This window comes from Spizellomyces punctatus (assembly GCF_000182565.1).
Source record: "Spizellomyces punctatus DAOM BR117 chromosome Unknown supercont1.5, whole genome shotgun sequence".
Classification (NCBI taxonomy): Eukaryota; Fungi; Chytridiomycota; class Chytridiomycetes; order Spizellomycetales; family Spizellomycetaceae; genus Spizellomyces; species Spizellomyces punctatus.
Window position 1 is genome coordinate 318746 of NW_015971541.1, and position 20104 is coordinate 338849.

General features: G+C 45.6%; 8 protein-coding genes across 8 annotated transcripts; 4 read left to right on the forward strand and 4 right to left on the reverse strand.

Annotated features, from left to right (window-relative positions):
• Positions 1–122: 122 nt before the first annotated feature.
• SPPG_03177 (uncharacterized protein) lies at positions 123–815 on the forward strand (the record flags this gene model as incomplete). Its single annotated transcript, XM_016751452.1, has 4 exons — positions 123–326; positions 389–469; positions 529–611; positions 683–815. 4 exons carry the CDS (start codon positions 123–125, stop codon positions 813–815), a joined length of 501 nt encoding a protein of 166 aa, XP_016609403.1.
• Positions 816–1004: 189 nt separating this feature from the next.
• On the forward strand, positions 1005–3114 carry SPPG_03178 (CAMK/CAMKL/AMPK protein kinase; the record flags this gene model as incomplete). Its single annotated transcript, XM_016751453.1, has 11 exons — positions 1005–1083; positions 1161–1339; positions 1401–1454; positions 1511–1593; positions 1648–1757; positions 1838–1877; positions 1943–2061; positions 2119–2445; positions 2513–2589; positions 2644–2898; positions 2968–3114. 11 exons carry the CDS (start codon positions 1005–1007, stop codon positions 3112–3114), a joined length of 1470 nt encoding a protein of 489 aa, XP_016609404.1.
• A 433-nt stretch (positions 3115–3547) lies between these two features.
• Positions 3548–6087, reverse strand: SPPG_03179 (uncharacterized protein). Its single transcript, XM_016751454.1, has one exon. The coding sequence runs from the start codon at positions 5959–5961 to the stop codon at positions 3658–3660; it is 2304 nt and encodes a 767-aa protein (XP_016609405.1). The 5' UTR covers positions 5962–6087; the 3' UTR covers positions 3548–3657.
• Positions 6088–6894: 807 nt separating this feature from the next.
• SPPG_03180 (uncharacterized protein) lies at positions 6895–8112 on the reverse strand. Its single transcript, XM_016751455.1, has 3 exons — positions 7993–8112; positions 7126–7904; positions 6895–7019 (listed from the first exon to the last, which is right to left on the reverse strand). Exons 1-3 carry the CDS (start codon positions 8052–8054, stop codon positions 6958–6960), a joined length of 903 nt encoding a protein of 300 aa, XP_016609406.1. The 5' UTR covers positions 8055–8112; the 3' UTR covers positions 6895–6957.
• A 5-nt stretch (positions 8113–8117) lies between these two features.
• Positions 8118–12156, reverse strand: SPPG_03181 (valine-tRNA ligase). The gene is made up of 9 exons (XM_016751456.1): positions 11803–12156; positions 11616–11715; positions 10440–11550; positions 10288–10369; positions 9762–10226; positions 9320–9700; positions 9091–9246; positions 8535–9022; positions 8118–8457 (listed from the first exon to the last, which is right to left on the reverse strand). The coding sequence occupies exons 1-8, from the start codon at positions 12094–12096 to the stop codon at positions 8999–9001; spliced, it is 2613 nt and encodes an 870-aa protein (XP_016609407.1). The 5' UTR covers positions 12097–12156; the 3' UTR covers positions 8118–8457; positions 8535–8998.
• Positions 12157–12323: 167 nt separating this feature from the next.
• SPPG_03182 (uncharacterized protein) lies at positions 12324–13427 on the reverse strand. The gene has a single exon (XM_016751457.1). The coding sequence runs from the start codon at positions 13038–13040 to the stop codon at positions 12387–12389; it is 654 nt and encodes a 217-aa protein (XP_016609408.1). The 5' UTR covers positions 13041–13427; the 3' UTR covers positions 12324–12386.
• Positions 13428–17682: 4255 nt separating this feature from the next.
• On the forward strand, positions 17683–18579 carry SPPG_03183 (uncharacterized protein; the record flags this gene model as incomplete). Its single annotated transcript, XM_016751458.1, has 1 exon — positions 17683–18579. One exon carries the CDS (start codon positions 17683–17685, stop codon positions 18577–18579), a length of 897 nt encoding a protein of 298 aa, XP_016609409.1.
• A 276-nt stretch (positions 18580–18855) lies between these two features.
• On the forward strand, positions 18856–19835 carry SPPG_03184 (uncharacterized protein). Its single transcript, XM_016751459.1, has 4 exons — positions 18856–18952; positions 19030–19264; positions 19330–19468; positions 19539–19835. Exons 1-4 carry the CDS (start codon positions 18873–18875, stop codon positions 19679–19681), a joined length of 597 nt encoding a protein of 198 aa, XP_016609410.1. The 5' UTR covers positions 18856–18872; the 3' UTR covers positions 19682–19835.
• Positions 19836–20104: the final 269 nt, after the last annotated feature.

A 20104-nucleotide genomic window follows, 5' to 3' on the forward strand; every position in this document is an offset into this window, starting at 1 on the left:
AGCGGGAGGATACGACATTATCCTAGTTGAAACCGTCGGCGTAGGACAATCCGAAACCATGTAAGCAACCCAATAATACTTTATCCAACTTTATATTCATATTTGTATAAAGGGTATCGGAAATGACCGACATGTTTACGCTCCTTGTCGCACCGGGTGGAGGAGACGAACTCCAAGGTCTCAAAAAGGGCATTGTGGAACTCTCTGATTTGATCTTGGTTAATAAGAGTGATGGGGAATTGGAGGGGGCGGCCAAGGTGGCTGTTATGGAGTATTTGAGTGCACTCAAGTTTGTGAAAGGGGGGTGGGAGCAGTGGCGAGCCGAGGTGGGGTCAAGTTGCAAAAACTGTTGGGTTGCGTGCAGTGCTTAAATGGCCTTTTTTTTTAGGTATTACCGGTTTCTTCTCATCGTGGGACGCATATTCCAGAGGCATGGGAGATTATGAAGCGGTATTACCATGAAATTGAGGTATCGTTGAGCAAACTTTCTTCATTGTTTTAGTTTTGATGGAGAATAACTCGATATAGTCATCCGGATACCTCTTTCAAAAACGTGGGACGCAACGTACAAACTGGATGTGGCGGGGTATTACGGATGAATTGATTTGGAGGTAACAAAAACACATTCAGTTCTTTTATTAAAACTACCAGATACTCATGAATGAAATCGTTTTTTGTTCAGATTAAAGAATAATGTACATGTCCGAGACATGATTCGACAGTTAGAAGGGGACGTATTTGAAGGACACTTGGCACCCGGACAAGCTTCGGATAAAGTTTTAGAAGCGTTTATATCTAGTCAACAAAAGCGATAAATGTGGTTTTGTAACCGGTTCAAATGCCTCATATGTCATCACCCACGTGAGGTGACACCCCAAATCACAAGGGAGTTCACACTACGTGGTCCCAAGCTTTTGTCAACTTGTCATTATCCGCATCATGCAGTGATTGTATCCTAGTTTTTAAACGTATTACTTGTATTGGAAAACACGCAAGACACAAGAATGGCTAGCACGCAAATCAAAGTGGGAAACTATACCCTCCTCGAAACCCTCGGTGTCGGCAGTTTTGGGAAAGTCAAACGTAAACGCCAAAAACCAATCTCAAAAAAAACACACGTTCAATAACTAACCACTCTTGTTCTCTCGGATTACAATTAGTGGCAGTCCATGCCCAAACAGGCCACAAGGTAGCCCTCAAAATCATTAACCGCCGCCGAATAGCCAACATGGATATGGTCGGGCGCGTTAAACGAGAGATTCAGTATTTGAAATTACTGCGACACCCGCATATTATTAAATTGTATGAAGTCATTACGACGCCTACGGATATTATCATGGTATTTTATTTTATTTTATTTTTTTTGGTGTGTGTTTGTTGTAATGGGTTTTTTTTTAAAGGTGATGGAATATGCTGGTGGAGAGTTGTTTAATTATATTGTCAATCGCGGTCGAGTGAGTATTGGAGTTTATGATAATGGAAACAATGGTTATTTAATGGTTTTTTGTAGATGTCAGAAGACGATGCTAGGAGGTTTTTTCAACAAATTATATGTGCGGTCGAGTATTGTCATCGTCATAAAATCGTTCATCGGTAAGACCCAAAGAAACCAAGAGTTGAAAGGAGTGTTTACCCCTTTTTTTTTAGGGATTTGAAACCAGAGAATGTATTATTGGATGAATATGATCAGGTCAAGATTGCGGATTTTGGGTTGAGTAATATCATGTCTGATGGGGAGTTTTTGAAAACGAGTTGTGGTGAGTAATTCAAAAAAGCGGTATTTTAGAATGCGAAATGAATATTGTGATGAGGGAGTTATTGATTGTTTTGGGTGTAGGGTCACCTAATTATGCGGCGCCTGAAGTGATTAACGGAAAGTACGTCTTGATTGTTTTATGAGGTGTTTGTGAGGAAGTTTTTTTGATCATGTTGTGTGATGTAGGTTATATGCGGGACCAGAAGTGGATGTATGGAGCTGTGGAGTTATTTTATATGTCATGTTGTGTGGACGATTACCATTTGACGATGACTACATTCCAGCCCTCTTTAAAAAAATCAATGGTAAGAGCGAACCCCCCGATCGTTCTAGAATTCACGTCCTAACAAGACCAAAAAAAGGCGGAATCTTTTCACTCCCAACCTTCCTCTCCCCACCGGTCAAATCCCTCCTCCAAGCAATGCTAATAGTAGACCCCCTAAAACGCATCACAATCTCCCAAATCCGTGAATCAGACTGGTTCCAAAAAGGGTTACCGGATTACTTGAACCCCTTACCCAGTATCTCTGTTGTGGATTCTGGATTGGATTCTGGTGTTGTGGAAGAAGTCGCTCGGCGGATGGGATTGAGTTCCGAGACGGTGAGGGTTGCGTTGGGTGAGGAGGGGAATAATCAGGTCAAGGTTGCTTGTGAGTTGGTTTTGGATCATCGGAGGATGGTTGCTGGAGGTAAATGTTTTTTTGGTTGTTGTTTTTTTGTGATTGCGGTTGAGTAAAGGGATTTTCTTTTTTCTAGTACGGCATTCTCCGAATAAGACGATACATCATTACCTTCTTTCCGAATCTCCACCTGCTTGGAATGCACCCACACGGGTAAGCCTCCCCTCCCCACTCTTTCAACACCACCCTTTCTAAATTCCATTTTAGAAACCCCCACCCCAACCGACACCCACCCCCGACCCACCCTCAACCTCCTCCATCCACGTCCTCCCCTCAAGTCTCCCCCGAGAACCTATACCCCGCCGCCACAAAACCCGCTCCAAATGGCATTTCGGCATCCGATCCCGGTCAGCGCCGTTTGATATCATGTTGGAGATTTATAAAGCACTCAAAAGTGTTGGGATGCGGTGGCGGGCTGTGGATGTTTATCATATTCGGGCAGTCATGAGTGGGAATCATAACGTAAATAAAGTGTCGTTTTTTTTTGTTTTGTTTTGAATGTGCTAATGATGTTTTTTTTTTTTGATTTAGATTAAATTGGATATACAGTTATACCAAGTGGAACAACACAACTATTTAGTGGATTTCAAGAATGCTTCTGGGGAGGGGTGTATGACTGTTTTTGGGTTTTTTGAGGCTTGTGGGAGGTTGATTACTGAATTGGCTATTTCGGGGTGATGAAAGTGTTTTTTTTTTTTTTGTATAATGTTTTTTTCTGATAAAGTGGGTATATGGGGTTGCCGTTAAGAGTAGGTTTTTTGGTATTCTTGTTTCCTTTATGCGGTTTGCCAAAGCCACTTGATCAATATATATGGGTTTGTTTATTGGAAAGTACTCGTAGGATAGCAATGGACAACCAGCCAAACATTCAGAAAACACCCCTATGTTTGTTGAAAAAACTTTTTTTTTTCTTTTAACTCGTTTAAAATACTATACCCACACTAGTTCATATCAGACCCGCGTTAAACGAACCCGCCTCTTTAACCAAAATTCCGAAACCGCCATCACAGCTCAATCACAATCACAAAGTCGTATAAACAACACAACAATGAAAATATCCATCGGGTCGTAATATCACAATCCCCCCCCCCCCCCCCCAAAAAAAAAAAAACCCCCATCAAAAAGCACCAATAAAAAAAAAAACAATAAAAAAAAAATATAATAATAAAAACACACACAAGAATTCCATTATACACAATGTTTTTTTTTTTTTTTCATTTTTTAGAATCCACCTCCCCACCGCTCAACCAACTCTTCAGTCAATGTCCCCGCCGGATCCCCATTCCCAATCAAGCCCAAAACATCCACATCAACATTTCTCTGAAAATGATGCGAATGCGGGATCGTCATACCAGGGAGCGTGGTGGGTTGGCTATCTTCGCCTACTTGGAGTTCAATGAGGGTTTTGAGTTGGGCGTATAACGAGTGCATGTCGAGGTAGGTCGGTGGGGAGGGGGTGGGTTCCATGCGGACGCGTTTGGTGGGGGGAAAAGTGGGGAGAGAGGTTGAAGGAGGGTAGTGGGTGTAATCTGGGGATGGGAAAAAGGGGTCTTGGGTTAGGAGGGTTGGTGCGAGGGAAGTGGAGGAGAGGAGGCCGGCGGTGAGTTGGGAGCGGGGGTGGGGGGTGGTGGTTGACTGGCCGGTCGGGTCAGTCGAGTGATTTGTGGTTGTTGTTGTGGTGGTGGTAGTTGTTGTCGTCGTAGGTGGCGTCGAGGATAGAGCGGTGAACAGGGTCGTGGATAGGGTCGTCGGGTGGCCTGGAGACATTCCCGTTTGTATTCCCGTGTGCATCCCTGTGGGCGTCCCTGTGGGCGTCCCTGTGGGCGTCCCTGTGGGCATTCCCGTTGGTATCCCCGTTGGTATCCCGGTACGCATGCCAGCATGCATTCCAGGTGACATTCCCGTTTGCATCCCTGGTGACATTCCCGTTTGCATCCCAGGTGACATTCCATTGAGCATTGCAGGTGATATTCCGGTATGCATTCCAGGCGACATTCCATTCGCTACTCCAGGGGACATTCCAGGCGACATTCCACTGGTTACAGGTGACATTCCCGTGTGTATACTAGGTGGAATTCCATTGGGCACCCCGGTGGGCATTCTAATGGACATTCCAGTATGCACACTCGGTGACATGCCATTGGACATGCCAGTGGGCACTCCCGCAGGCATGGGCCCAGGAGGATGCCCCATCATGTGCAAATTCGGACTGCTCATGCTCCGCAACAACGTTGGCGCCGTACCACCCGCCAACAACCCATTTTCTCTAGGCACCGACGTCCCCGATTTTGTTTTTCCCTTGTGCACCGGCAACCCCTTGCCTCGATTCCGCTTGCGAATCACGTCCGTTTTCAAACTAATCGGGCGATCCACGCCGTGGAGTTTGAAAAAGAGGCCGCAGGCGTTGCAGAGAGGGTCGCCGTTGGCGTTGCGGCGCCACAGCGATGTCTTGTTGGTACTGCAGTTTGTGCACACTGTGAATTCGTGAAGGTTTTTGGACGAGGGCTTTTTAGAGGGTGCGCGCCGCATGTCGGCTGACGACGACGATGTGGTGCTGACGGGTGAGGATGCAAGGTGTTGTTGTTGTTGTTGTTGTTCTTCTTCTTCTTGAACGGGTAGTGGTTGTGGTGGTTGTGGTTGTGGTGGTACCGGGTGTGGTGGTGCATGTAAAGATGGTTCTTGTTCATGTGGTAGGGTTGGAACGGGAAAGACAGATTCCAACGAAAACGAGGATGCAGGAAGGGAATTAGAAAACGAGTTTGGGAGAGAGCTCGGAAGCGAGTGCTCAAAGGAATGCTCTGGGGCAAATGCATCCATGGACATGAATTCGTGCATCCACTGTTCTTGGTCAAAGGGCGAGTCATACGAGTGGCCGAGAAACGCCGCGTCTTGAAAAGCGGTAGCTGAAAAGGCGGGACCTGAAAAGGCGGGGGCTGAAAATGCCACGGCGGCGGCTGTTTCCACTTGTTCCATTGGCGAATCCATTTTGTTGTGGGCGGGTATAGACATGGGCCTGCTGCTCATTGTCGTGTCCACATCCATTCCTGTGCTCATTGTGTCTGTGCTCGTGTCTCTGCTCATGTTGACCTCTGTTCCGTGTCTGTCCCTGTCCATGTCCATAAAGTCTGCATCTCCACTCGAGCGATTCCGTAGCTGCTCCTTTTTCTTTTGCATGTGCATGAGACGCCACGTCATGTTTTCCAGACGAGCACCGTTGGGAAAAGCCTCTTTGACTTTGGTAAAGAGCCTCCATACGTCGTGGTTGTCTGTTGACGTTTTTGCCGTGGACATTAGAGATGGAAAGAGGGAATCTGGGTCGACCAGACGCTCTTGAGGAGGCGGAGTTGCTTCCTGCAAGAGTTCCTCCTTGACCTTGTATCCCTGTTCCTGTACATGTTCTACAGTGGTAAAAGTGGGAGGAGGAGGAGGAGAAGAAAAGAGTTGTTTGAATATGGATTTGCGTCTGTCTGGGAGAGGAGGGAGGAGTGTATCGACAAGAGATATAGTAGTGTTGGAGGAAGTCATGACCTCTCCAGTAACAAGACAGCAAATGAGCAAAAAACAACACACACACACACACACACACTATAGTCTGTATGTGTGCGAGTGTGAAATAAAAAGAATAATAAAAAGAAGAAGGAGAAAAAGGACACGTGAGAATGCAACATGTGAAAGAAGGGGGAATAAACGCGTGTGTGTTTATAAATAGTCACAATTGTAGAGAGAGAGAGAGAGAGAGAGAGAGAAAAGACGGATGTTAATGAAATCCTTTGTAAAAGTGCAATGAGAGAGAGAGAGAATAATGAAATCTACATGTGATTCATCATTCATAGAGAGAGAGAGAGAGAGAGAGAGAGAGAGACTATGTGTGTGTGTGTATGTGTGTGTGTGTGTTACTGTTTGTTAGTGTGTGTGTGTGAAATTGCCCTCTCTCTCTCTACTATGGGAAGGATTTAGCCCTCTCTCTCTCTCTCTCTCTTCACAACTCGATCAAGTGGGGACATTCAAGAATCTCTTATTATACACACAGTCACACACACACGTGTGTCATATGTTTTTGATTCCCCCTCCCGTTTTGTTTGAATGGCTACATGCATTTTACATTCACGCGTTCTCTCAGCCCACTCTCATCAGCCATGGTAACTAGACACTTGACTCTTTTCTTTTGCATGGTATACGGGGATCCGCATATCGTCCATGAAATCAAAAACGACTTTTACTAGCTCTTACTCTTTGCAAATTCAGGGCACTTCAAGAATGATAGAGTCATTACTACACACATCATCTCACTTGATAGTACACCGCCACTATATAGATTCGTCATGCATGGACTCAATTCAATGCACGCAAAACATTTTATCAGACACGTTAACGTTCCATGGTTGCAATGGGGGCATGGCCACTCCTGTGCACATTGAAAGCACAAACGGGTTCATGCACAAATAAACAACAGAAATCCACACATTCATATGCACACATGCAACACACAACACACGATTATATAATAAAAATATACAGGTATTACCAAGAAACAGTTTGCTGTGCAGGCGGTTCCGTCTCGTATTCAATCTCCATATGGGGGCCTAATCAAAAAAGAAATTTTAATATTGGCATCAATAAACACAGAAACAGCAATCGGCTTGCATCCCCAAACAATACTGGGCCCTGCACCACAGTCATGGAACATACGTTTTCGATCCGGTCGCGTCGAGGACGCTTTTCGCTTCTTGCCCCGTGAACCCGCTTCTTCTCTTGTTGTTGACGACGACGACGACGATTCAGATCCATCATCAGACTCGTACCCGGCTCCCTCAACTCCATCCTCCAAATCCCATTCATCATCACTAACATCACTCACAAACTCTCTATCCAACTCTTCTTCTTCTTCTTCTTCTTCCAATTCTTCATCAATTTGCTCCTCCTCTTCATCCACCTCAACCTCCCCTTCCTCAGCCAACCGATCCAAAGCACCCACAAAAGCCGTCTGACGCTCATTCACAATATCCCCATAAACCCCCTTACGCAACCGCTCCAACAACTCTTTTTCAATAGCAGTTTCCAATCGTGCTGCCGCTTCCGCTTTGGCTTCCTTTCGTGTTTCCCGCCGCTCAATCTTTTTATTGATTCCAATCAGTTTGGCTCGTGGTTTGAGCACCAGTTTACGCATTCGGATTAGGTATTGCGTTATTTTTGTTAGACGTTGTTTACATTTGTGGATCGTAAATGACGGCCAATGTACGAGTTCTTTATCGATTTGGGCCAATGCTTCCGTGTAAGATTTCGACAACCGGATTTTTTCCCATTGTTTGGCCGGTGTGTGGGCGCGCTCTATTGTCTTAATGTACAGATAGAGAATCCCATTGTGTTCGCGGATCGTTGCGTACCGGCTGTTGGCCAGTGGGCACGACTGTCGGTTGCAGAGGCCCGTTACATTGTTTTCGTTGCGGCAAAAGTTTTGGGTTGGTGTCCTGGGAACGTACTTGTGTGTGAGTATACACATGCGCATCACACTCACACACTCACACACGAACAATACAGATGGCAAAGCGTACATACTTGACTTTGAAGGAACAAAACTCAAAGGCAATCGTCTTCCAAATAAGTTCGTCGCACTGCATGATCTTCAATGGTCCCAACCAACAGCAAAATGAAAATGACACCCTCCCCCCAATTCACAGAATCCGCAAGTTGTGACACAACAACCCATATCCACCTCTCCAAAAAAAAATAAAAAGCACGTGTACAGCTTATGTAATGCCAACGTGTCATTTCTATGTTTAACATGCTCGAATTTACATTCTATGCATCCCTCAGCCTTACAAAATTCTCCAAAGCCTTTTCCAATGCCTGTACTTCAGCTTCAAACCCCTTGACTTTAGTCTCATTCAACTCTTTGACACTCGCACTCACACGAGAATAGCCTTCACCCAACGTCTTTGACGTCCAAAGCTGGAGGTTTTCCTTTGCTTTGGCGAGTTTGGTTTCGAGTTTGGTGATTTCGGTATCGAAATCAATGTACCCCTACACCCCAAACAACATAAGTACATTAGAAAAGAAACATGACAACAAACAGTACATACTGGGCAGGCACGCCATACCTTGACAAGTAAATACACCACAATATCCTCTCCAACATTCTGAATCGCACATCCAGGGGGAACGACACCATCCCCTCCGAGCACATTCAGCACACTGGTGCCCTTGAGCAAACTCTGAATCACAAACGCCAACCCAGAAACAACACCCTCCATCTCCTTATTCCCAACTTTAACAAAAACCGTCGCATCCCGTACAGTGTACTCTGTCAACAACTTTCGCGCTCCACGTACAATCTCGGTAATAGTGTCGTATTGGGCTTCTGCGGTTGGGTTCTCCCATGTAGGGTTTGGAGTCGGGTACCGCGCAATCATGATGGACGGTGGGTCGTTTTGACGGCGTGGGAGGCGTTGGTAGAGTTCTTCGGTTAAAAAGGGCATAAACGGGTGCAGGAGTTTGAGACCGGATTCGAGGCAAATGTAGAGTGTGTCTTTGCGCGCTTTGGCGGGCTACAGAGTCAGTACCGTCAATAAGCGGTTTTAGTCGTTTCCTACAAAAAGGAAAAGCCATCAGATTCAAGCAAAACGCAAACAAAAGGCGTCGGACAGGGTACGGTACCAGATAAACATCACAAAGCTCATACAACCAAAACTGGTACAATGCAGTCGTAGCCTGCATGAAATTGTACTGCTCCAGATATTCATTGGTCTTGCGGATACATTGATTGAGTTTGGCCAAGATCCACAGATCCGCAATGGATTCTTTACCCGTAACCTACAAACCACCCCAAAACAACTCTCAATAAACAAAACAAACACGACCAAAAAACACACAAAACGAAACGCACCTCAATGCCTGACCGAGGCGTATACCCCTCTCCCAATTTCAACAATGCAAACCTCGTCGCATTCCAAAGCTTATTACACCACTTGCGGTACCCCTCCACCCGCAAAATATCCAAATTAATATCCGATCCACCAGACGTGTACGCCAAAAGCGCAAACCGCATAGCATCCGTCCCACATTGTGGAATCCCATTCGGAAAATCGCGTTTCTGACCTTCCTGCGCTTTTTTAATTTCTCGGGCGTCCAGGTTCCCTTCTTCCAGCCGTTTATGAAGGAGGGGGAGACTGATTCCGTTAATCACGTCCATTGGATCAATCACATTTCCGAGGGATTTGGACATTTTTCGACCATGGGCGTCACGGACCATGGCATGACAAAACACCTAATACAAAAAATTCATCATGCTTGTCATGTTACACTAGCGGCTATATAAAAACACATACCTGCTTGAAGGGAATCTGTCCAGTAAGCTTCTGACCCAACATGACCATCCTCGCAACCCAAAAGAACAAAATATCCCGTCCAGTCTCCAACAAACTATTAGGATAAAACACATTCATATCACCCGTTTGCTCTGGCCATCCCATAATCGAAAACGGCCACAATCCAGACGAAAACCACGTATCCAAGACATCCTCATCCTGCTCCAACGTTATCTTGTCTGCAGGTACATCCGGGAAACGTTTTATAGCTCTCTCACGTGCTTCTGCCTCATCTCGACCAGATACCCAAAACGCGCCGTCCATACGTTCATTGTCTTGACCCTCGATGTTGACAAAATAGGCCGGCACGCGATGACCCCACCATAATTGACGGGAAATGCACCAATCTTGAATGTTTTCCATCCAGCGGAACCATTCCTTTTCAGAGGTTTGGGGAATGATTTCGAGTTGACCTGATTTGACGGCCTGTAGTTTAAAAGTCTTTGCTTGTCATTCTTTTTCTGTGCACACGATATACTCTACATACCTTGATCGCTTCTTGTGCCATGTCCTTGCAGTTTACCCACCATTGCGGCTTGAGCAAAGGTTCAACGATATTACCGGTACGCCTACAAAAAAAAAAAATGTAAGCACAAAACACTCTCAACCAAAGCCCTAATAACTCCACAAAACACCTACTCTGATACAGGAATCACCATTTTGTTATCCTTGGTCCCACGATACAATCCTTTCTTTTTCAACTCTTCCAACACAGCCTCACGCGCGTCAAACCTCAACAACCCACCAAACGGCGCCCCATTCTCATTAATCCTTCCTTCGTCGGTAAAGATGTTCACAAACTCCAATTGATTCCGCTTGCCAACAATATAATCGTTTGGATCGTGCGCAGGGGTGATTTTCACGGCTCCTGTTCCAAATTCGGGGTCAACGTATTCATCGGGGATGATGGGGATACGACGGTTTTGGAAGGGGTGGATCACGTATTTTCCGTGAAGATGTGTGTATCGGGTGTCGTTGGGATGGACCGCTACAGCTGTATCTCCAAGCATGGTTTCCAAACGTGTAGTGGCTACCACAATTTCCTCGGACGAGTTTTCAACAGGGTACGCAAATGAGATAATGACACCGAATTCGTACTGTTTCTTGGGATCGTGGTCAGGTACACTCAACAGAGTCCTCCCGGGTAGCTCCTTGTTTTCCACTTCAAGGTTGGATAGAGCCGTCTTGAGTTTCGTGTCCCAATTTACCAACCGGTTTTCGCGGTAAATAATGCCCTCGTCATGTAATCGGACAAAGGCTTCATTGACCGCTTTCACCATACTAGGATCCATAGTAAACCTTGCTCGGTCCCAATCCATAGAACTCCCCACACTCCGCAATTGTCCATAAATCCGGGACCCATACTGATCCTTCCATTTAAACACTTCCTTTAAAAACGCTTCTCGACCCAACTGATGCCGACTCAGACCTCTCTCCTTCATCAATCGCTTTTCAACAACAATCTGAGTAGCAATCCCAGCATGATCACATCCAGGTACAAACAAGGTCGTCTTGCCCTTCATCCGATTCCACCGCGTCAAACAATCTTGAATCGAGTTGGTCAGTGCGTGACCCAAGTGCAGAGCTCCCGTTACGTTGGGCGGTGGAATCGGGATCGTAAAGACGCCTTCGGGACGGGGTTTCCCGTTTGGCATATCCGGCTTGAAATAGCCAGACTTTTCCCACCAGTCGTACCAGGCAGCTTCGACAGCTTTAGGATTATAAGCGGTTGGACATGGACCACTCAGATCTGCCAAAAAAAAAAAAATACGTCAATCAAGGAATACATTACCATGCACATACGACATGCCATACCTTTCTTTTCACCAGATGGCGTAGTATTCACAAACTCTGGCTCTGGCTCCACTTCTTTTACCTTGCTCTTTTTCTCCTTTTTCTTTACACCACCATCCGCCTAAACCAACCCAAACCATTTGCATAAAAGTTATACACACTAGTAATAATCCAGGAACATACATGCAAAACAGACACACACACACACCTGAGCAGCAGCAGCCTGAGCAGCCAATTTGGCCTCATACTTTGCCAACTTTGCCAACCGCTTCGCCTCATTCTTTTCAGCATTCTTTGATTTAGGCACCTCATCCCCAATCGAACTCGCAACAGGACCATTTGTCGCTATAGAATCCGCCATCTGTTTACAATCCCGTATCGAAAATGAAAATAGTCGTGCTCGTTTATGCGTCAGATGCGATGGTAATGGTTTATAAAAGGTACGCCGAGTGACTGCTGCAAATGAACTGGATGATATCCAATGGAGATGCACCAGTCGCATGAAAAGGGAGCTGGCCTAGAAAACAACCCCCCAACCAGCTACAGGACACGTTGATCGACTTGTACCTACAGCCATTTGTTGCGCTTTTTCATTTGAACCTGCTTGTTTTGTGACTGTGCCATGATCTGTGGCTTGTACATGTCAGCAAGGCGAAGCACTTGTGGCCTTGCAAAGTGCATATGCCGTTAAACCCTCGTGCATTAGGGTACCCGTCATGCCCCTGATATCTGAGCACACACCAAGCAACTTTTGTTAATATAATATACAATTCTACCTATATCCATTCCTAATCATCCAGAAGCAAAGGAATTTTCAGCAGCATCAACAGGCCCCTCCAAATGCTGATACTGACTCAAAACCACCGCATTCTCCCAATATAGGCGATCCAAAGCTTCTCGTCCATCCCTCTCAACCACCAAATCGCGTAAAAAGCGGATTTCTCGATACATCCGATCAAGGGATCCTGAAAGGGCTTCGACTTGGTTGGTTTTCTCGGTTGCCGCGCGCTCGAGGGCTTGTGTATACAATTTCTTTTTGAGTCGATGACGGGCTGAGGGGGTTGTCGTTGTTGCTGATGGGGGGAGCGTAATGGATATGGATGTACCGGATGAAGATCCGATGGAGGCTCCATGTGAGGAAGAGGATTCGAATGAAGGGGTAATCGTGGAAGATGTGGAAATGAGCGAGGAGGGGAGAAATTCAGATGGCGAAGAAGAAGGAGAAGAAAAGAGAGAGTCGAGAGAGGATGTGTGGTTGAGGAGGGGACGTGGTGTCATTGACGCCGTTGGGGGACCCAGGAATGTATCTACAGAAGACGCCGACACGGACGCCGACATATTCGTAACCTCCAAAGGTAGAGGTACCGAATTTTGCAGATACTGAATCCCCGTGGATGCATAGTGTACAATTTCTCTCTTTTCCACATTCATTAGGTTACTTTCCATCGATTTGCCTGTGGACTAGCACCAGGCGTCTGACTCTTGTGCTCAACGGCCATCGCATTCGCATGCGGACTGGCCGCCATCTTATGCTCTGTCACCAGCTCATGTGCACGCCCACCCGCAGGACCAATCGTCAAGTGCTGAATGAGCTCCTCAATCCCCCTCAATTCCCCCGTGTGCATAGCATCCAAAGCAGCCGTCAAGAGCATATTCTTTGAAACGACCGCATAGCATTTCTTGAGTCTGTTTGACGAATTGTTTGTAGGAACCAGGAGAGGCACCGTAATAGCCTGTCCCTGCAAATGCGGGGACGGAGATGGTGATGGATTCATGGCCAGTGCTAGCTAATGACCCCGTTGTGGGGAAAACACTGGGCTAAACACATTTTATAGCGAGCCACGGGAAAGCAAAAAGCACGCCATTTCATGTGAGAGAAATGAAAAGAATGCATTCGAATTCATATTCTAAAATGGCATGTGAAACATTCTACTTTTAACCGACGACCTGGATTCCGTTTGGCCCATGTGAGATGAGAATTTCCATGAATAGTGCTTTTAGACACTCCACGAACACGGCGCCGAAATGGAGCCGACAAGATCATCTTTTTACATCTACTGTTGTCTTGACGATGATGGCTGGAATGCCATCCACAAGATCAGAAGAGGATGGATGAGGAGAGAGACCATATGGATAATGTTCAAAAGACGTTTACAAGGAAGGGAGCCCATCTCATACGCATTTTGCATGATATGAAAGATGCATTCCATTCCAAAATTCCATAGAACTGTATATTAGTTTATACATGTTCTATCCTTAGCTCCCCAGCTCATAAACCATACACATCTATCTCTGTTACATTATCGCACTATAAAATGTATAGTTCAGCAAAAGCAGTACCAGTTCATTCTCGCAAAGACAAAATGCTAATAAGTTTGTGGAGATGACCGGAATGGTCTGTTTTCAAAAAGTACATCCATAGCAACAACAAATCACAAGCTTTCAAATACAATGTGATTCTACTTGCTAGTCCCGCGAGTTTAAAGATGGAGCAGGAATTGCATCCGAGGGGATCCTTGAACTGGGCGGCAGATTTCCATTGTCCATTGATGACTTTTTCCTGTTTGGACGGAATTGTTCATGAGGGCGGCGTTTTGAATTTTGACTGGTTATCTCCTACAATTGGGTTGAAAATCCACATCGAAATGGTAGGATCCTACGTACGCCTTTGAACTACCTGCATACTCAAAGTAATGTTAGGCTCAACGTGAAATAAAAAGTCCAACAAAGCGTGGCTGGATGGTAAATATCTTATGTTATCGTCTTCCGTTGGAATACGTAACTTTCTTCATAATGAAAGTTATGGGGTCGAAATTTGCCGTTCCCACACATAAACCTTTCAATTTCCTGCCGCTATCTACACAGAGTTGGACCCATATTCGTATCCCTTATTCTCATTGTTTGTGATAGCATAGGGTCATGTAGATTGGACCCATTGCTACAATTCGCAGCGAATATGCGATGGGACACAACACAGCGGTTAGCACAGTAGTTGTATTCAAATGATTAATATTTCGTATGCGACGTTGAATGGGGAGATTCGTATCTTCTTCCATTATGGGTTGTTGTGGTTGCATTCATTCAAGGCGCTATTTTAAAGTGGTAGTGATACTACAGGAATGCCATCAAACCTGGATTAACGCATGCGCTGCTGTGCTTCTGCTCTGTACCCGTTATCTGTCCCATGAAATATTCGATACTAGTTGTAGGGAAAGTTAAAAAGTGCATCCACATCGACCGACGCACAAAAGTCCTCTTCATTGCACCAATGGAAATTGGTCGCTTATCAAACAGCGAGTGTCGATGCCACAGGACGCGTCAACGCGTCGCGAGTCGTCAACCTCCGCCTGACACGCGATGAACACTGCTATCATTTACACTCAGGCAGTCCAGGGTGTCCGACCATCAATAAGGGGTTGATGCGATCACGGGCTGAACGGGTAGACAGGGAACGGTCGGACATAGTACGGTTTCACACCATGAACAGAAGATCAACGTTGTTCATCGTGTGGTTCACATATTGTGAGGGTGGTCCCCTTTCCTCCTTAAGATCACGAAAATCAGGCTGGGGGTTGGTTGAGTTGGGTGCTGAGGTTCTTGTGGCATGGAAAAAGGCTTTGTTGGCTCGATAGACTCGTAGGGTTTCTAACAGAAGCGTTTTCCGTTGATAGTGCTTGTAGCATGGAAATCAAAAAATAACCAACGAAACAATACAGCATCTTACCACATCCATTAACATTATTGAAATGGCCTGTTACTTTGCTTGACACTCTGATCAAACAAAAACGGTCCAAGCATCACCAGAAAAAATAAACTGGGCCACAAATGAATTGATACAGACTACTATCTTTCATTCACTCCATTCAAACAAGAACCATGCCCTCATGGTACGAGACCTTTACGGGGGGCTCCGAGAGTCTTTCTGTGTAATGCCTGATTAAATACTACAAGGGACCTGTGGTGTTTTACCAGGTGCACGCTTTGGGAATTTATCAGGGTTTATTGGTCCCTATTTGTATACAAAAGTCGTACTCTGGTGGTAAAACGAGGCTGCTATGCCAGTTCTACAACTCGTATCGAATATTTGATCGGACAAGCATAGCAGCGGGTTTGACCTTGTATTGTGGTTGCCATCATTCAACTATTCAAGTAGGCCATACATCAAACCTGGTTAACGCACGCACTGCAATATTCCTGCTATGCTTTGTCCGATCAAATATTCGATAAGAGTTGTACCAGTTTTTTCTTTGCGATCTATGCTTGAAATTGGTTTTTGGAAGTGATCCGCGCATACGAAGAATACGCGGTTCCACATGCAAAGGGACATCATGTGGAATGCTGAGGTGTACCATCCCACGTTCAGAGCCATCTTATTGAGCGCACATGCCATGATGCGTGTCAGAGTCGGCGGTTTCCATATTCCTTACTTGACTGTCAACAATGAAATCAACAAAAGCAAAGAACAAAGCTTGAATTAGATAGTTATACTTACCTGACGGGGTGATGTGCTACAGTGGTGCAATAATGCATCTTTATACACGGAATGCGTGAAAATACCGTAATTTGTATGGAAGATATAGTGCAATCAAAGACTTTTTTAACGGGATATATGCATAATAAGAATATAGAGTTGCGCGCACGCATTCCCCGTCCTAGTATTGAGTTACTTGACCATACGTGCGTAGGTAAACAAAATCCGTTTTTGCCCTAGACCAAAAGACACTGATCGCTAGACACACGATCTGTCCCCATTCATCGTGATTTTAACCATCACGTAAAGTTATAAACTTTTGAACATTTCAGAACACGGTGAAAGGTGTCCTTTGACCATAACTGCCCAATGCCTGTTTTACGTTCAAAAGAGGACAACCATGTATTTCACTTGTTCGATCTGGGACACACACATTTCGTTTTAACACTGGTCATTTGCCCGGAGCATCGTCGGAGGCATATTCCTTATAAATCTGCGATCGGAACTGAATCTTCCAAACATCAATGTCGTTTCCATGTGAGGTGTCCAGATGCGACATAACAAATGTTCGGCTGTTGATTGTTTTAGATATTGTTCATTCTCCCAAAACCGTGGGCCTTATTCGCGGTATTCAAAACATGAAGATAAGACCTTCACTATTCTAGAAGCTCAGTTAAGTATGATCAAAACATCATCGCTTCAAAGTCTATTAAATGCTCTTCCCCAAAAAAATATAACCCATAATACGAACTATCACTTTTTTGAACCAAAGTTTTGATGGTACCCGACGGTTCGGATATTGGTAAGTCACGCACCCACAACTAAGTTCTCGGTCAACAAACCCATATAGTTGGGCTGGGCCTTGACTGTTCCTGGCCCTTTGCCTTAGACCCTGATGCATACTTTTTACGTCAAATAAGACAGTGGAATATACGAATACATACATTAAGCGTGTTTGACGGTATCCGACAATGAAAGGGTGAGGTACGCAAACCAGATGCTAAAGCGATTGCGACAAAGAGATAGATCATAGGGCAGAGACCAGTCTTGGACCCCAAGGGTAGAGGGAACAGTTGAGTTCCTTTCTTCTGCATTGAAGGACCCTCACGGCGTCCTCCGCTGCGACGTTGCCTTGTACGCCCGTTTCCCGGGGACATGACCCAGCTGGACAATGGCGCCCTAAAGACAATGCTTGCTACCATCAACGATCAACGGGAAAACAACTTTGGTAATTCCAGATGGATTCAGTATGTGGGGCTCAATGCCACGTTGAGACCGTTATCACAACAATTCCTTAAGCTCGAAATAGACTCATATATTCCGAACCCGTATTTGCATTACAGTCTCCTGATTTGAACAAGGGATCAAGGCAAGAGGGACCATTCAAGCCCAGCCGAAAAAAGCCAAGACCCTCTTGGAGAGCTCCGCAATGTCTCCCCGCACACCGTCATCATCAACGCCTAAACTGGGGTCGAAAATCAACAGGTCGAGGGTGCCAATTCCGAAAAAGAACGATATAAAGCGGGTCCATATTTTAATTTTTTGCAAGTTGCAATTCATATATCCTACATATATGCACAAGGACACATTTGCCGCGACAACATTTTACACTTTGACATGGCTGTTTCGAGCGGAAGTCAGGATACCCTCTACTTTCTTATCCTCTTTCTCGTCTTCTCCCTAGGTCTCCTAGCCTTCACTATCCGCCTCTGTTACCATGGCACGAGCAACATCTTGATGAAAACGTTAATACTTCAAAGCATTTTGACCGTCGGCTACTTTGTCGACCGACTGGCAATTGTCATTTATAGCGGTGACCCAACCTGTGGGATTCTGACGGTCGGCAACGGACTCGTCATATGGTACTCTTCTCTTGGAATCTTTTACTTGATTCAATCGCAAAAGGCTCGCGCACTCTGCCAAAGCCTGTTCCCACAAGTAAACAAGCATGTCTTTACTGCGATGCAAGTGGGCGTCATGTTGGTCTGGTGCATTCACGTCATTATCGTCGCCTTACGGAGTCATATCCGGTCGTGCACGGTCGTCTACGAGGGTCTCGTTGCCGATTTCGCTTGCGCGATCGTGATACAAACCTACCTCCTCATCCAAGACATTGTTATTCTCTTCAAACTCAAACAAGGCTGGGCAAGGATAAACACAAGATGGTCCACGATGCAACTCGATCTCCTAAAGGAATCAACCCTCATGATGATCTTCCTGGTCAGCTCCAACATTTACGTCTACTACATCTATATACCGACCGTCGCGTATATAATATGGTACATGCAGATCTTTTTATTCTGCTACCTCTCATACTCGACGCTCCAAAACATCCACGCGACCAAGGACTTGGTACTCTCGGACCTGTCCTCTGGACAAAGGAGGAGCATCCGTCCCGAGGAGGAGATACACATCGCAAAACCCAACGGTAACATTCTGCGAGTCGGGGTACCACCAATAGTACCGCAGCGCATACAAAACACTACGGAACACTCTAGTCTCGAGGAAGTGTGAGCGTGCACCTGATCTCTTCTCCGAAACTTCAGAACGCATGGGTCGTAAGTGACGGAGTATTGCATGGGTAAAATAGACAGCGGAGGATTTTACAAGGGCAGCGGAACCTCTCTAAACATTTTGAAACCTGATGGCATACCTTGTCTTAGCGTCGTCTCGTAGCATAGATGTGCAGTAGTCGGCACTGTTGCCAATACACTAGAAACGCGCGCGAGCGACGCGTATTGCATAAGCAGTCTAGGCAGTCTATACTTCATTTCATGCGAGGCAACAATCTTTGCAACTTGCCAACCATGTCCTCCAAGCCAAACGTACCGCCAAACGAAGATACACTAGCTAGAACAGCCCACTTTCTCTGCAAAACCTCCCTACCGTAAGTCCTCTCAAGAACACCACATATCAACGCTAACCCAACCCCGAGAGACCCTCTAATTTGTCTTTTCGAATCAGCTGGCAGTCATGGAAAGAAACCGAACCCGAGCTCTTTTGGTTCTTTGAACGACATTTTCGTGCCTGGTCATGCTCGATCAAACTCACAGCCGACGACAAGACCTTCCTTGTCTCCCTCGACCTTCCCAACGACCATGTTGGAAAAATCGAACGAGCCATTAAGGATGGCGTGTTGGCCATGGAGTTGGATAAGATGCATGGAATTGATCCGGCGCTGAGTAGTGGAAGGAGGGATGTGAGTATTTTGTATTTTTTAGCGTTTTCGTATGCAGCCATTGATGGGTTGTGGATACATTTTAGGTTAAGATATCCAAATTCCAGGTGAGCATGGCACCTGCCCAGCCCCAAAACCTTAAAACCAAGCACACGATGCAAGGTCTCGAGCAACGGCTTCTAGAGCTAGAACTCCGAGAACGAGCTAGATCGATTGATTTGCGAGGTACGTACCCCCACTGGTGCTCTCTTTGTCATTCCGTCAATTGAAGGGTATTGTTTCCATTTTTGGCCAGTCATCATGGATCGTTTGCAGAGTTTTCAGGTGGATATCTACAAACGGCTTGAGGGGATGGAAAAGAAGGTAGATGATACCCTGGCGGGCTTGGCTGTCAAGTGCGATAAGATGGAAAAGGTTGTTGCGCGATATAAAAAGTGATGGTTGGGGCTTGCGTCGGGGTATTATAATAGTTGGATAGCGAGACGGTCATGCTTTGTGGTGAAAGGTGAAGAGTGCAAATACGCTTGTAATTTTTGTGTGCTCGACAAGACTTCATATACCATTGATGGCCAGGCACAACAGCAAACCACACATTTTGCAGTTGAGTGACATACAGGCGACCATATTTTGGGAAAACTATCAAATGGACATCATGCGTAGGAAGGTGGATATACATAATCTTCGTAGCAGAGGTTTAAAAGACCTTGGGGCAATGAGATATCGTAACTGCCAACCCCAGCCATCAGATATGATATCAAAAATTGTAAACCGTACGTTGGTGACAACGCGGAGATTTTCTCTATCCCTCATCGTAAATAAAACTTTAAATAAACAATGTACGATCCTGATGACCATGTCAGA